This window comes from Halyomorpha halys, unplaced genomic scaffold (genome assembly GCF_000696795.3).
Source record: "Halyomorpha halys isolate HHAL.00 unplaced genomic scaffold, Hhal_1.1 Scaffold110.1, whole genome shotgun sequence".
Lineage (NCBI taxonomy): Eukaryota > Metazoa > Arthropoda > Insecta > Hemiptera > Pentatomidae > Halyomorpha > Halyomorpha halys.
Genome location: NW_027112640.1, coordinates 2,234,567 through 2,250,374, shown reverse-complemented (window position 1 = coordinate 2,250,374; position 15,808 = coordinate 2,234,567). Strand labels below are relative to the sequence as shown.

At 31.8% G+C, this 15,808-nt stretch overlaps 1 protein-coding gene across 4 annotated transcripts in view; it reads left to right on the top strand.

Moving 5' to 3' along the window:
- The window catches only part of Adar (Adenosine deaminase acting on RNA), a 36,062-nt gene that overhangs the window by 9,149 nt on the left and 11,105 nt on the right, over positions 1-15,808 (top strand). For 3 of the 4 annotated variants that reach the window (XM_014415972.3, XM_067050431.1, XM_014415971.3), the window contains 7 exons: positions 1,809-1,966; positions 2,829-2,994; positions 4,000-4,203; positions 8,173-8,344; positions 13,827-14,089; positions 14,821-14,932; positions 15,610-15,772. In XM_014415972.3, coding sequence (XP_014271458.1) covers positions 1,809-1,966; positions 2,829-2,994; positions 4,000-4,203; positions 8,173-8,344; positions 13,827-14,089; positions 14,821-14,932; positions 15,610-15,772 — 1,238 coding nt within the window. Of the gene's footprint in view, positions 1-183; positions 324-1,808; positions 1,967-2,828; positions 2,995-3,999; positions 4,204-8,172; positions 8,345-13,826; positions 14,090-14,820; positions 14,933-15,609; positions 15,773-15,808 lie in introns of those variants that run through there. The other variant, XM_067050433.1, reaches the window with a different exon arrangement.

Below are 15,808 nucleotides of genomic sequence, written 5' to 3'. Positions count from 1 at the left end.
ATCAAAATCATAGACTGGTATTCCTATTTCCGGCAAAGGTGTTGACGTCACTATAACTTTTTCGACATTTACATCGATCTGTAACCTCCATTCTGCTGTTGTTAAAACGTGGCTTTACTAACGGCTGTTTAAGACCGAAAATCTAACACGTTTAACTCTCTCACTCAAGCTTGTAAGCGGTTACTCGCGAAAGTGATGACTATGCGTTTACAAGGAATCGTATCGCACAATAGCTTTATCATTTTTGCATCAGTGGTTTCCTATCCATACTTGAGCCGATTTACTTTGGATGGCGTGCGTTGTTCTGAACTGTTGGCAGACTGGTTAGTATGATCTCTAGGATTTTTCCTCACAAAAGATTAACTGTAATAATTAATAACTGAATAAAATGCATAAAGAATTTGGGTTTGAATAAATAAATCGTCATAGCAATTTTAAATTTAAGTTTTTGTTAAGACTGATTAAGGTCTGGGATTTTTATCTGGTTTATAACTAATGAATTTCATTAAATTATTTGTTTTTCTAGGTATATATTTGGAGCAAAATAGCAATAATTTAATTGATTTCGTCAATGACGTATAATCCGTACATGTATTTATGTTTTTATATCTATCGGAGAAATTAATTAAACTTATTTCCAAATTTCGTGGGCAATTTAGTTTATATAATGTGCCCAAAATGCAAAAACTTATTTTTATGAATGGTGTTATTCTACAATAAATAAAATTTTTCATGATTAAAGATATTTTCTTGGGCAATATTGCCGCATTAACCTCTCCCCCCCCCTTTTCGTTAATGTATTTTATACTCACAAAGTACATAAATTTGAACTTCAACTTATTTTCATGAGTGATGTTATTCGGGAATTAAATACAATTTGTTATCAATAAGATTATTTTCTTACGGAAAATTGCTGGATCGACCCTCCCTCTTCCGCTAGCATGAAGAAGGGGCGCCAAAAACTCAGGCGCACGAAATTTAAACCCGGCCTTCACGTGGCATATACATATGACATATATATATAAACTTGTTTCTCAATAATTCTTTGTTAATAGATGTCGTATCGAATAATTAAAGACTAAAGAATGTCTTTAGCGAGTATAATCCTGTTCAACAATATGTTAATTTTTCAAAGTCAGAAATCATACAAGGTAAATTGGTGACTACACAATTTTTTTCGTCTTCCCGCAACCATAATTGGAGAAGACAAATCACGCTTTTCTCTTTAAATGTAACCTAGAATATTTTTTCGCAGTATTTTTGTTTTATATTTATAACTATTTCTAATTTGAGGTTTAAATTTAACAATAGAACATGGGAAGGGGATATTCAATTTTGTATGTGGTTAGGTGATAGTATTATCACAACAGTGAAATAGGTGTCACTGCTTGGTTAAATGCTGATAGTTTAAAAATAATTCAATGCTGTAGGAACTTATCACATTAATTTTTAATTTTTTTTTTTTTTTTTTAATATCAGATACTTTAATTTTCCCATTTTATTTAATTATTTCTTATTAACGATAAAAAAATATATATTTTTGTTTTCTGCTACCATATTGTATTAATTATCATTTTTTCTGAAACTACTCTTGAAAACTCAATTTCGGAATTAAATTTGTTAGCCTTTATTTATTTTTGAGTAGTATTAATTTTTTAGATGTAAAAATTTGAATTCAGCTTATTTTAGTTAATTATTTTATGTTAACCTAATTATTTAGAATTAAATATTTACTCAGTTGGTAGTTAATGTATTTTCTTAATGGAATCACAGAATACTATAAAATCATAAATTTTATGTTTTTTCAGATACTGGACCTCTTGTTAAAAGGCTTAAAAAAGATGGGTGTCTTAGTGCATCCCAAACTCCTCTTGCCTTATTAAATGAGTTGAGATCAGGCCTAAACTACAAAATAGTCCTGTCTGATGGACCTCCCCATTGCCCAAACTTTCTCGCCACAGTAGAAGTAAGTTAATGTGTGGAATTTTGTGATATATTCAACTTCAAAAAATTGCTCTATATCATTAGTTCTTTTTAGATAATTTATAAAATATTTTAAAAGTAGATAATTTTTTAAGAGAAAATTGAAATCCTATTTGTTTTTTTGTTTTTTTCAAGACTATTTTTCCACTTTTAATACAATTGATAAATGTGTAAATAGATTTTTAGTGCTCATTGAATTAGTCGGTAAACACTTGTATTCTTGTATCTACAAGCTTCATTTTTAGCTGGTATTTTTATATGTTGGTATTCTCTGAATGTGGTAACTATAGGCCAATATTCCTATCCTCTACAAAATATACACTAGGATATTAGAGCAGCGATTGCGGGGTATAGTGGAACAAGACATTGAAGAAGAGCAAGCGAATTTCAGACATGGAAGACAGACCCCAGACCACAGTTTTCCCTTGAGAATGATAGTAGAGAAAGCGTGAGACCACTTCAAAAAAAGGTATTTGGCATTCCTGGATTTGAAGGCTTTTGACTCCGTCCAGAGGCAGAAGATATGGGACACACTAAAAACAAGAAGAGTTAGAAAACTAGAAGCAGCAAGAGGACGCACCATCCAGGAAATAAGAAGACTAGCCAGGGACAGGGACTGGTATGCTAGATGGACTGAGATTGCAACTCCACACTTGATGGCACACAGGAGTTAGAAGAATAAGAAGGTATTCTTTGAAGAACTTGTTAGGTACATAGCAATATTTTGTAAGTACTGGACTCCATATTTCTTTACCTCTGTCTTATTAGAATCTTTTACCCTCACTGAAAGGTTTTTCCATTTTTTTTTTAATAATTAAACTTGAAATTTTTTCCTATTGCTATAGGTGGATGGTATACTCTTCAGTGGTAGTGGAAATGCTAAGAAACAAGCCAAACAAAGGGCAGCTGAAGCAGCACTACTTACGTTATGTCCCAATCTTCTTACTCCTCAGTCTAATAATGAAAACATTGACTTTGCTGAGGATTCTCCTGTATCACTTGAGTCTAAAGGTATGTATTTTATTTCTTTTCTAGAAGAAAAGTTTTCTTCTTAGACGGTTTTTCATATCCACTTTCACATAACTTTTTTCATATCCAATTTTTAAAATTTCTGAACACATCATTATTTATTATTTGTTTTCTTGCACTTTTTTTATTTTTTTATTACAAAGATAGGTGTAAATCTTCAAAAAGACACTAAAAGGCCCTAAGTTATCAATGTGTTCCTACAGCTAAAACCTCCCCTTGTACATGTTCCGACCACCACAGGTTCAGCATTAGATGTTAACATCATGGAGGAGTGGCTAGTGCTACTAGACCATTGCTACCCAACTCATAGAAGTCTGCGAACAACTGAGCTGGAAATTGAACAATGTGCATCCCACCCTCACCTTCTCCCATATAATATTTGAAACTTAGTTTGCTTAAAAGTAAATTTCGGGTCACTTTCATTGTGCACCTGCATGTTAAAACCTTTCAACTAGCACCCAAACATCAGGAAAGATGATGAATAAAATAGTTCAACAATAAATCAACACAAGAGCATGTGTTACCGAACCCTCCTACCCCATCCCAAGGCTTTTGCTTTCCATCTATGTTCTGTGGACCACTGATTGGAAACCACTGTGCCAGACGTTGACTTACCTTCCAAAACTTCTGGAAGAGTAGCACCAAGCTTACAATGTAAAAGGCAGTTAGTGATGATCCACAGACCTGTTAGAATTCTTTCCTCCCTTTCTGAAAACTAGTAAAAAAATGTATATTCCGTACTTACTTCAATTGATGGGTGCGCTGTGTATTCTGCCTCTTCTGTAAGAAAATGGATTAAGTAGTTGTCAGTAGATCAAGTAGTTGTCCCTTGCTCTCTGTCTATCATTAGTTGTTCGATGTAACTAAGTAGTTGCAGTTCTTAAAAGACAGAATTAGTAAGGTGTGAATGAAAATTAAAAATATTAAGAGCTCATTTTAAGTTACTATCAATTTTACTCATTTATTTATTTTATTATTTTTTTACAGATTCTAATCTTTCATTAGGGCAAAAGAAAGCAAGAATAGAAATGTACGTTGCTAAAGCTATGACCGGTGGTATGAATCCTGTAATGGCCTTGAATGAATTGATGCCAGGATTAAAGTATGAGTGCATTCAGGAATCCTCTCAAAAGTCACTTTGCCCATTTATTTATGCTGTGCATATTAATAATGAAGTGTATAAAGGCTCAGGTAAATGAATTTTAATCAATTTAATTGTACTATTAAAATAATTTGATAATGATCTGTTCCACCTCTTCTTTTAATGCTTTTACCTTCCCATGATTTTCTCCTGATTAGATTATTTTTTGTTTCAACTTTTTCCTCACGTGCTAGTGAAACTAGATGAAGGTAGTTGGTAGAATCTAGACTTGGGGTTTATAGATAAAAAATTTATATAAAATTTGCTCCAAAACATTGTGTCACTCTTTGGTTGATTACAGTTGAGTCACTCTTCTGAGTTGATTACAATTAGTATAGACAACATACTATAAAACAAAATAAACAAAATATGCTATTCTAATTATACAATTATGTAAGTAAATATGATAACTAAATAATTAGCGAAATATTTTTTTTTGTTATATTTGCTGTAATATGTACAATACAAATATTTTAAAACTTGTCAATGTGATTCATACATAATGGACTATTAGTGTTTTTGATTTGGGTGGTCATAGCGTTGACTGCTTGTTTGACATTCGGATCCCTGGAGCGATACCCCAGATTTTTTTTTTATTATTTTCAAAACCTCTTTATTTTTTATTTAAATGCAAAATACAATAATATATAATATATAGGTATGTATATATATATATATATATATTCTTCCCCGCCGGACCTGCCCCGCTAAATCCCCAGAGAGCAACGGCCCTATATCACTTTTGAAATAATAGCTTAAAACGGGAAGAGGAGATTTTAAGATAGTTTAATCGAGAAATATTTAAAAAGTGCCTGAAATTGAAAAATGGCATCAAACCCTCCACGGTAGCCTTACTTATCTGAATTTTTAAACGGACAATTACAAGGAGTAGGTTGGTCGATGTACGACATGTCACAATCTCACAAGAGGAGATCATAACACTAAAAAAAAGGCTATCCGGACCCGCCCCGCTAAACCTCCGGAGAGCGGCGTCCCTATATCACTTTTAAAATAATAGCTTAAAACGGGAAGAGGAGACTTTAAGATAGTTTAATCAAGCAATATTTAAAAAGCGCCTGAAATTGAAAAACGGCATCAATCTAAGGCTGAGCATAAATAAATTTCTTATTGTCATTGTGGTTAATGTGATTAGGTGGATAAATGGATTCGGAAAGTAGTCTTTTTCATGTTTTAAAACTGTGATTTGGAAGGAAGGTAAAAGTAATTCAAAAGAAAAGTTGTATCGAGGGATACGGCATATTATGTAATTTTAATTTAGAAGCTGAAGCATTCCAGAAAGAGCTGGTATATTATAAGAATATCTTTATGTTAGGATATACGGTTCTGTAAATCAATTTGGCTTCACTGATGGAGAAATAATTGTGATCAGAAGTGGTTTCAGGAATATAATAACCTGTATTAGATTGGTGTAGAAGTGGGACAGGATTCTTAGTTTACTATATAGATGTTGAAATTAGTTTTTTTTTTTTTCAAAGATGTTTATTAAATTAGTTGTGAGGCAAGGAAAGGTTTCTGTGGGAAAGTAAGTAGTTTGATCAGGAAGAAGTTTATATATTTTATCATCATATAAGTTTTTTTTTTATAACTTATACATAAAATTGTTAAGTATTTCTTACAACATTTTAAAAAATGAGATATATTTAACATTCATACATAAGATATGCACACATATAGTATAATAAAACCAGTACATTTTGGTATTAACTTGAAAGGATAAAAATATTTAAGATTATCTAATGCATGTATGTTATAAAGCTCTGATCTTACTATCCAAGTTTCAACATTACATATCGAAACTCTGACCATATGAATAATCATAGAGAAGATGATCCAGATGGCAGTTGTAATAAAAACCAAGAATAGTAACAATTTTTATTGAATATGGTTTTATTGAATGTTTTGGCCCGTAGTTGTCCTTCTTAGCAGCAAAAAACATAATATATATGAATATAAATAATACAGAAAAAAATAATATTTAATACATATATAATAAATGAAGATATAACAAGATTAGTAGCAACTGAATAATTAGAGTTAAATGTTCAAGTTCTTCATTTATTTTATGTCATTGTTCTTTTATTTTTGTCCTACCATTTATGTACATAATTTTTTTCTACTTTTATGATTTCCATCCTCATACTATATCTTGTTCTTCATAGCCTTGAAGACCTGTGTGTGCCATAACATAGGCATTTAATAAAGAGATTCGTTATTTTTGGTTTTTATCTTGACTGCCACTGACCATGCTGACCACCTTCTTGAAAATTTTATTAAGTATCTCTAGCAGATTAGAGCTTTCTTTACTTCATTATTGACTGAAACCTACCAACACTGCACAACTTCTATTGTCAAAATGTGTCAGCAAAAAAAGAACTATACACATATTTATTATCATACTTAGGTTTTAACATCTTATTCATTTATTTATTACATATTATCTTCACCCACCTGGTATTTTGAAGTGAAATGGGGAGAGAAGCACCTCATTCTGGTACTGAATTTTGGGGGAGGGGGAGAATATACAATTCAAAAATGTATAAAATACATGTTATTTTTCAAAATTGTCCTCTATGATTCTGTAAATTCATATTCAATAATACCATTATTCTTGTTTAGTAAGATGCTTTCATACATCAAATTTTATTTGTTTTATATTTTTGTGTATCAAATTGAGTTATGAATTTCTAATATTCTTTAGATTTAACTTATAGTTTGGCAGTCATTTTCTGATAAATGTGGAATTTGTATCGGAAGTTATTAGAAAAAAATATTTAGTTTAAAGTTTCTTTATTCAAAATCTTAGCTTGATCTTGAATTTAATTTTTTTGACAGATTTTGTGCTATACACTTGCTGACTGACGAAAAACAAATTTTCATTATTAAGACAGTAAGTAAACTGCATTATGTTACAGCCGTGCATTTTATGTTGTTTAGCTTAGACTAAGATATTGCTAAGCTTTCATATAATTTTATTGATATCAGATGATGTAGTATAATTTTACAACTTAAAGAAAATACTATTGGAATTGATATAAACTGTACAAAAATGAAATGTTTACTAGCTTAAACTGTATTAAGGGTATTAAGAAGATGATCAAAGAAGTATTAATATCATGTACTTGCTCTGAAACATTGAAACTAGTTTAAATGGTTTTGTGTTGGAAATTCTGAGGAAAGAAAGTTCTTTCTCTTATTCATTTTGTTATATTTCATCTCTTTGTTGTTTTAATTAGATGGTGAGATAAAATTAATTTTCGTTTGATTGCATAACTACCTATCTTAAGTGGAAGTATAAAGCCTTTTTTTTAGATTATTTATCAAAATCAAGAAATTAGAGTTAGGATTTAAATAGTTAATGAGTACAGTGTTAAATAGTTTTTCCAAAAACATTTTGATTGTAAATAAGAAATTAGAAAATTTTAATTAATAAAAGAAAAGTGAGAACTTTTTTTAATATTATTTTTAGGGCAATAACAAAAACTTGAAATCTACTTTGAAAGTCATTTATAAAATATCCAATATGATTCAGTTTTGTGCTGTTTATTTCAATCTGGTTGTTTTATTAGTGTTTCTAAAGCTTTAGTTTTCATACTTAATTAATATTGTACTTAACTATTTTCTTTTTTATGTTCCTACTCAGTTTTAGATTTATTTTCATATTAGTCCCAGCTAACATGTAGAATAGGTATTCAAATTATGATGGTTCTGTAGAATACATAAATGAAAAATATTAAAATTTATCAACATGTTGAATATGGAGTGACCAGCAAACTGCAGGCTGCTTTACAGACAGCTCACTATTGGGTTGGTCGTTCTGTACTGAACATGTTAATTGTAACAGTAGTTTGATCTGTTTCCAATACACTTAAATTTTAGCAGTGATGATTGTAATAAGCTTTGATATATTATCAACTATTTTTTTATATTTATGTAGGAACTTATGTTTCATACTACTTGTAAAACATATTTTTGTCTTATGCTGTTTTGTTTGTTGGTAGGAAGTAATAAGAAATCTGCCAAAGCTGCAGCTGCTAGAGCTGTTCTTCTTCAAAAATATGGCAACCTGCTACACAGCTCAGTTTTGCTTGCACCACCTTCTGGAGGTCCTCCTAGCATTTTACCACCAACAACTTCTCCTATTCAGTTGATAGCAGCTAATAATATTGCAGAGTTAGTATTTTTGTTGTTAATTTTATTATTGTTGATTTAAGGAAATTGTTTTAGAACAAAAACTTTTATTTTTTCACCCCATCACTTTACATGAAATGAAAAAATAATTTTATTCTGGGACATATGTTCCCTAAGAATAAATACGTGGTTCATACATTAAGATTTTTGTCTGGCAAGCATTTACAAGTTTCCAATAAGTAAAATGAAATTACATTTTGATATTGGCTTAACTATTGTTTATAATGTTAATCAATGTATGCCTATTTATTTGATTACAATGATGCGGAGGTTTGGTTATACACTAAGTGAAGGAATAGGTGTTGTTTAAAGGAAAAAATGGATGAGGATTGGCAAATGGAGATAGGAAGAGAATTCCAGAAGGAGGTTGCACAAATGACGAAGGGTTTGCTGAAGAAGGCATATATAAATTAATCCTTATAGGAGGGCAGAGAGAGAGAAATACTTCATTTATTCATCTATGCTCCCTAAATACCCTAAATACATTAGGTTGCCATCTCACACAGCATACTTATCAATCTGTAATCGGACATATTTACATTACACATACATGGTATAATCATAAAAAAAAGATATATAATAATAGGATATAATAAACAATTTTTTTCACCCCTACAGTTTCCTTTTACAATCCATTTCGGTCTGTACAACCAATACACATGTTTCACTCATTCCTATTTTTCTTTCTCATTTCTGCTCAATTATTCCATTCACCCGATCAACAAATTCGCTCTCCGGAATTCACCCTCCTAGATCCTCTTCAGTGACCCGCTAAAAAATTCAATATTAGACGGTAATGTGAGATCAGACCATCATTCATTGTCACAGCAGTAGATCAGTCTACCAAGAACAAACAACTAGATATATTTTACGAGAATAAGAATAACACATAGATTAAAAGGAAAATATAATAAAAAAAAAACCGGTTACAGGAAACACTTGAATGGGTAAATAAGTCTAAAAAAACACAAAAAAAAAAAACACAAAAAAAACATAGTATTAATAAAATAAAATAATTTAATGAATAAATACGTTACAACACACAAATAGAGAGGTCAACATATTAAAATGAATAAATAAAACAAAGAATAATCTCCGAGCTAATTCCCATGCAGGTGATGATGTATGATCCCCAGGGAGTCCAAAATAATATTTTCCGCCAAGATCTCAGTATCCCCAATGCTAACACCTAGGCCTTCTAAGAATAAATCAATCGGTTGGGATCTGGAGTTTAATGAGTGGATGGATGAACGAAGAGTGAGGAGATCAAGGATATAGGTAGGTTTTTTGATTTTAAGAACTTGGAATGTTCTTGGAATGTTCAACAGCAGGTATTGCCTTCAGGAGGTTGGATAGAGCCACTTCAACTTGGTATACCAGCAGGAGACTTGAGAGCGCCTTGGAAACCCAAAGATAAATTTTAAAAAGCAATTCATGAGTCTTTTCAGTCTCAACTCTAGTCCTGCAGATAGCCCTCCATAGACCAAGGAACCATAGTCAAAGTGGGGGAAGACGAGAGAGGATACTAGGAGCTGATGGGTGTTCTGAGGAACAGAATCTTAGGAATTGTTTGAGTACTGTTATGGATTTACGTGTGATTTGGGAAATGTGATTATTCCAGGAGAGGTGTTGGTCGAAGGTGATTCTAAGGTTTTCTATTGTAGGGTACAAGTGAATCGGTTGGTTGTTAAGGAAGAGTAGAGGATAGTAAGGTAAGGAATGAAGGAGGTGCTTGGAACCAATAAGAATGGCCTTGGTTTTTTCATTTAGGTTCAAATCATCATTGTTAAACACCCATGCATTAATGCTATCAATATCTTCTTGTATCTTTTGGATGGCCTCAAGCATCTCGGAGGATAGATAGATTTGGAGATCGTTTGCATATTAGTGGTATTATGTGTGGTGAATGGAATCAGGAAGATCGTTGATATAAATAGAGAAAAGGGTTAGTGAAAGTGAGAGGTTTATTCGGAATGATGACTGGGAACGATGGGACTGGAAGGAAAGGAACCATTTTAGGACACTATTTGACATGGAAAGGTTTTGAAGTTTATTGAGGAGGATCTTATGGTTAACTGAGTCAAATGCTTTCGAAAAATGAAAAAGAACTAAAATTGATATTTTTATGATTGTCTATAGAGGATTGGAGATCTTGGGATATTTTCAATAAAGCGGATTGTGTGTGTGGAATGTTGAGTGCGAAAACCAGATTGGAAAGGATTAAGGAGGGAGAGCTTTTTGCTCAAGAAAATTAATAAGTTGGGAGTGGACTAATCTTTCTAGTGGCTTGACCAAATTGGATAAAATGGATATTGGCCAAAAGTCGGAAACTGATTAAGGAGAAGGTACTTTGTTCAATGGTCAGACCAGGGCCTGCTTCCAGGCTTTGGGAAAAACAGAATTTTGGAGGGAGAAGTTATAAATGTGCTGAAAGACAGGAAGAATAGTGGGGAAACAGAGTTTGATGATCTTAACAGTCTTGAGGAATGTTGAGATTAAGTCATCTAAGGAAACATTAAATAAAATTTAATAGGATCAAATCGGATTTCAGGAATGTGAAAAAAGGAAGTCACATAAGGTTGTTGAAGGAGGGGAGCAGCAAAAACAGAATTAAGCTCGTCCGGATCAACTGGATAATATACACAGGATTTGGATCTTACAATAGAGAGGTTCTTAAGGATTTTTCATTTGGATTTAGGATCAGGTGCTTGGAATAGCATGTTGTGAAAGTATTGCTCTTTGGTGCAGCTTAAGGATGTTTGGGAAAGGTTTCAGAGGGACTTGAAGGTGGAATAGTGGTCTAAAATTCTAGTGCGTCTGAAGAGTCTTCTGGTCGCATCTCCTCTTCTCATTAATTCTCTTATTTCTGAGTTGATCCAGGGAAACGGAGAGCGTTTGAAGGTATGGGTTTTAAGAGGAGTGTGTTGGTTTAGGAATTAAAGGAGATTTGAGGCATTCGACCATATCGTCAATAGATAAAAATGAATAGATAGATTCTAAGGAGAGGGAGATTGACAAGGTTGTTGAGATTGCCTGTGATTATTATGTTTTGGAAGAGAGGAATATATGAAAGGAAGGAGGATTCAAATTTATCATCAAAACGGACTCTAGGGGAGTGGTAAATGACAATATAGAGGAGGGAAAAGGAGCTTGAAGTAAGTTGCACAAAAATGTATTTCAAATGGGGGGTGTCAAAGGAAGGAGACTTTAGAAGGATTTTGGCTCTCAGAATGTCATGAAAGTATAGAGCAACTCCATCACCAGTATGGTCCATGCGGTCATGTCCGAGGTTATGAGAGGGTATAGTTGAGGATGGAGATGAAAGAAGTTGAGATATTGGGTTTAAGCCATGTTTCTGAGACGGCAATGCTGTGGTAAAAATTTTGGAGGAAATAATCCAGAAATTCGTCATAATGTGCCAGAAGGGATTGGGAGTTAATATGGCAGGATATTAGGATACTAGTCATGTAGGGCTTAAGGAAAGAGTATGAAACAGTGAGGAATGGATCAAATTTATTATTGGAGTAAGGATGGAAAATTGAGAGTGTGTTGAAAAGGATATTTAGGTTAACATCAAGGAAGAGAGTACATTTACTATTTTCCTATTTTTATACAATGTGATAGGCATTAAATTAATACTCGTATTAAGCAAAAAAAAAAAAAAAAAATATGCTGAGTGAAAAAATAACAAATTAAATGTAATGTTTCATTGAATTGAAAAAATATATATGTAGAAATAATAAATAAAATTTACTAGAAATTTAATAAATACTTGAACACAAAGAAAATTTACTTTGTTTGAAAATAAAAAAAATACTACTTACAAGTGTAAATAAAAAATAAGATTAAATAATAGATATAGATGTAAAAATGTTTTTGGAAAATATATAAAAAAAACAAACGAATTATAATTACTGAAGGAAAAGGGGGGAAGGGTGGCATCAGTGAAAGGCTTCCAGATCCTCAGCTGTATTGATGTTGACAGTTTGGCCATCTTCAAGGCGGCATCTGACCCGTTGGTCGCTGTCCCAGCCAAGATGCCTGGTGTTGAAATATCTTTTCACCTTTTGGAGCCGAATCACCTTGTCATGGACAGTCTGGCGAACGAATCCCATCACTATCGCAGGCGGGTGAGGGTCCTCTCCTCTGGGCCTTTTTCTTTCTACCGCGTCTAGGTCTTCCGGGCTGAGCTTTACTCTGACAAACACCTGTCTACAGATTGGGCATACCGCCATCTTAGTTTTCGTATTAGAATGTATGAGAACTAATATATGAATAAAAATATGGGAGACCTTTAGTGGGGGTTGGTGGTGGGTCTATGCTGCTGTAGTGGGGGCAGTCAACAGCCTTTAATCCCTTTGGTTACCTTGATGTGTACTGCCTTTATCCCTGGCCTCCAAGTCTGTATCGTTAAGTTCCAGCCGTTTTTCTATTAAAATAACAATTTTATTTCATCATAAAACAGCTTTATTCACTACTATAGTCTATTCACAGTAGTTAAACTAAATGATGAATATTAATTGAAGGAAGAAAGAAAAGAAAAATTGTTTATGAACACAATAGCACAGATGTACACAGTTTGATGGCCAGAGCCAGACTAACATATATTTACATAAGTAATATATAAGGACAGACAGTCCTCTTAAAAACTTATTTAATTTTCTATAATAAATGTTGTTCTTGTAAGTTGGGATGATAGTTAAATAATAAGCAATGAAACTCTTAATTATTTTTTTTCTTTCCTTGGTATTTCATTCTAGTTTTGTTATTTTGACTGAGATATTTATTTATTCGCAACCTTTTACAATAGGATTTATCTGCAAAATTAGGCTATTAATTACTATCATAAAATATACTGGGGGATTGTAAACTAGACTATTTTAGTCTTTTAAACATATATATGTTAACAGATATTCAGTTGTTTTCGCTTGCAATTGTTTTCTTTTGATTCTTGAATGTTGTAGTTCAATAGTTTCCTGCCGCATTCACAATCTATTATTTCCATAAAAGTGAAGATGTATTTTAATGAAGTTTTTTAGCAGACTATATTTATTTAATGTGTTATCAATAAAAAAGTCAAAGATTTGGGAAATTCATTTAGCTAGTTAGAAATTCTTTAAAAAAATTTCATCCACTCTATTACTTAATTACTACATAATTTTTAAATTGTAATGAACAGTAGAAGTAATAATTGGATTTGAATCATATTTAAGATCACTGCAATCATGAAGGAGAACAATATCGTGTCAATTTATCAATTATAAAATAATGTTAACCAGTATGAGTAGAAAATGAGAGATACATTTTGTAATAATCATAATGAAGTTTAGACATTAAATTTTTGGAATGTCATTATTTTATTTATTAGGATATTATATTTCAGCTTGTGTAGTTGTCAGTTGATGCCTCTAATTGAACATTATTTAACGTAAACTTAAATATATATATTTTTTTTTTTTACTAGATTGGTTGTTAATGAGTACCATAAAGTTATGAAGGGAATGGAGGAGTACGCAAGAAGAAAAGTTTTAGCTGGAGTAGTCATGACTACATCACCTGATTGTACCAAAGGTACATTGATCTCAGTTGCAACTGGAACTAAATGTATTTCTGGAGAATATATCTCTGTCAAGGGCGCAGTTCTCAATGATTCACATGCAGAAATAATATCACGTCGTGGCCTACTCAGATATTTGTATAACCAGTTGGCTCTCCATGGAGATTCATGTAAATAATCTAATTTGTAATTCTTAAAACTTTAATCTGTTCGAAATAAATTAAAATATGTTAATTATGTTTTGCTGAAAATAGAATATAAATTAGTCTAAATAGTTCATAATTTACATAGAGTAGGTAGGGGCGAAGGTATGCTATCATGGAACAGTACCTTTTTAAACAAATGACTGGAAAATTTCGCCTTTGCTTTTTAAGTTAACAATTTACTGAGTAATCATTTATGACAGTAGCTGTTTATTTTAATCGCAAAATCAAGGTGAAAAATAATACCTTAAAACTGAAGAAAAAAACTTGCCTTATCTCATATTTGAAAAAAAAAATTGCCTCATCTCATATTTATCTCTCTCAAAGGTCTTGGAGCAATGAGGTTTGAAGATACAACAGGTTAGAACTTGACTAGCCAGTTGTCTAGTGGCCAGCCTGCTAATGACTGCAGATCTATGAATTAAACCTGAGAGTTCTTTTGTACAGCATTTGTTTTAGAACTTTGTGTTGTTAGAGACAATTCCTAAATAAATAAGAATCAAACAAAAAGATTAAAAGAAACTTAACAACTTAAGTTAGTTTGTAGATTAAAATAATGCTTATAGTTATTATATATTATAGTCTTATCGTTAAACAATTTTTTAGAGTAGATGGTTAAATAAATCAAACAACATTATAAAATGTATAGATATTTTATTTATACCTTAGTGTATGCTAATATATATATTTTTTTTCAGCCACTGCCAGTGATTCAATATTTGTTTATGATACCGAATTGAAGACATTCAAATTAAAACAGGATATAAGATTTCATTTATATATTAGCACATCACCATGCGGAGATGCAAGGTAAAACCATTTTAAAATTACTAAATTTAAGGTGTGTTATGGTACTCCTCTATTCCATCAAATTCCTTCTGTATCCAAATCTTGAAATCTAAAATTCTCGATTCCCACACTAATCCTTATTCTCAGTTGCAAAATTAATTAATTATTATTAGTTATCTAACCATTAGCTAAACTACTGTCCTTATTGTTTGATATAGATAAAAAATGTGACTGATTTATCATCAGTGATTCACATAAGGAAAATTAAGATATTTGCAATTAAAGTATTGCAAAGGGTATTTGATCCGACGAATGATGAATCCACCTTAGCATTTAGTACAGTGGTTCCCTAACTTTTTCCACCACGTCACCCTTCTTCGGCTAAAACAAAATTTATAGAACCCTTCTTAAGATAAAAAAAATCACAGGACCATTGTTGATCTAAAAAAAAAAAAAAAAAAATGGCACAATTATTCTTAGAGCTGATAAATAAGTCGGAAAAGAAGAAAGAAAGTGCAAAATCAATGGTGGAATGCTCTGTAATTTGCTTTTTTCATTTTTAATTTTTTGTTATTTTATTTTTTTGTATTATTTTGAAAGAGTGGCATTCTTTTGAGGCACCTCTGTGCAGTGGCTACACAGTTTTGGAAGTTAAAATTAGTTACTAACATTTTAATATAAAAATATTATTATTCTAGGATATTTTCACCTCATGACATGGAAGGCTCAGGTGATGAAACGGTTGATCGACATCCAAATAGACAGTCTAGAGGGCAGCTTAGAACGAAAATTGAATCAGGGGAGGGTACAATTCCAGTCAAATCTTTTGAACCAGTACAAACATGGGATGGTGTTATACAGGTAATATATATTTGTATTTTTATTAATAATTTCATT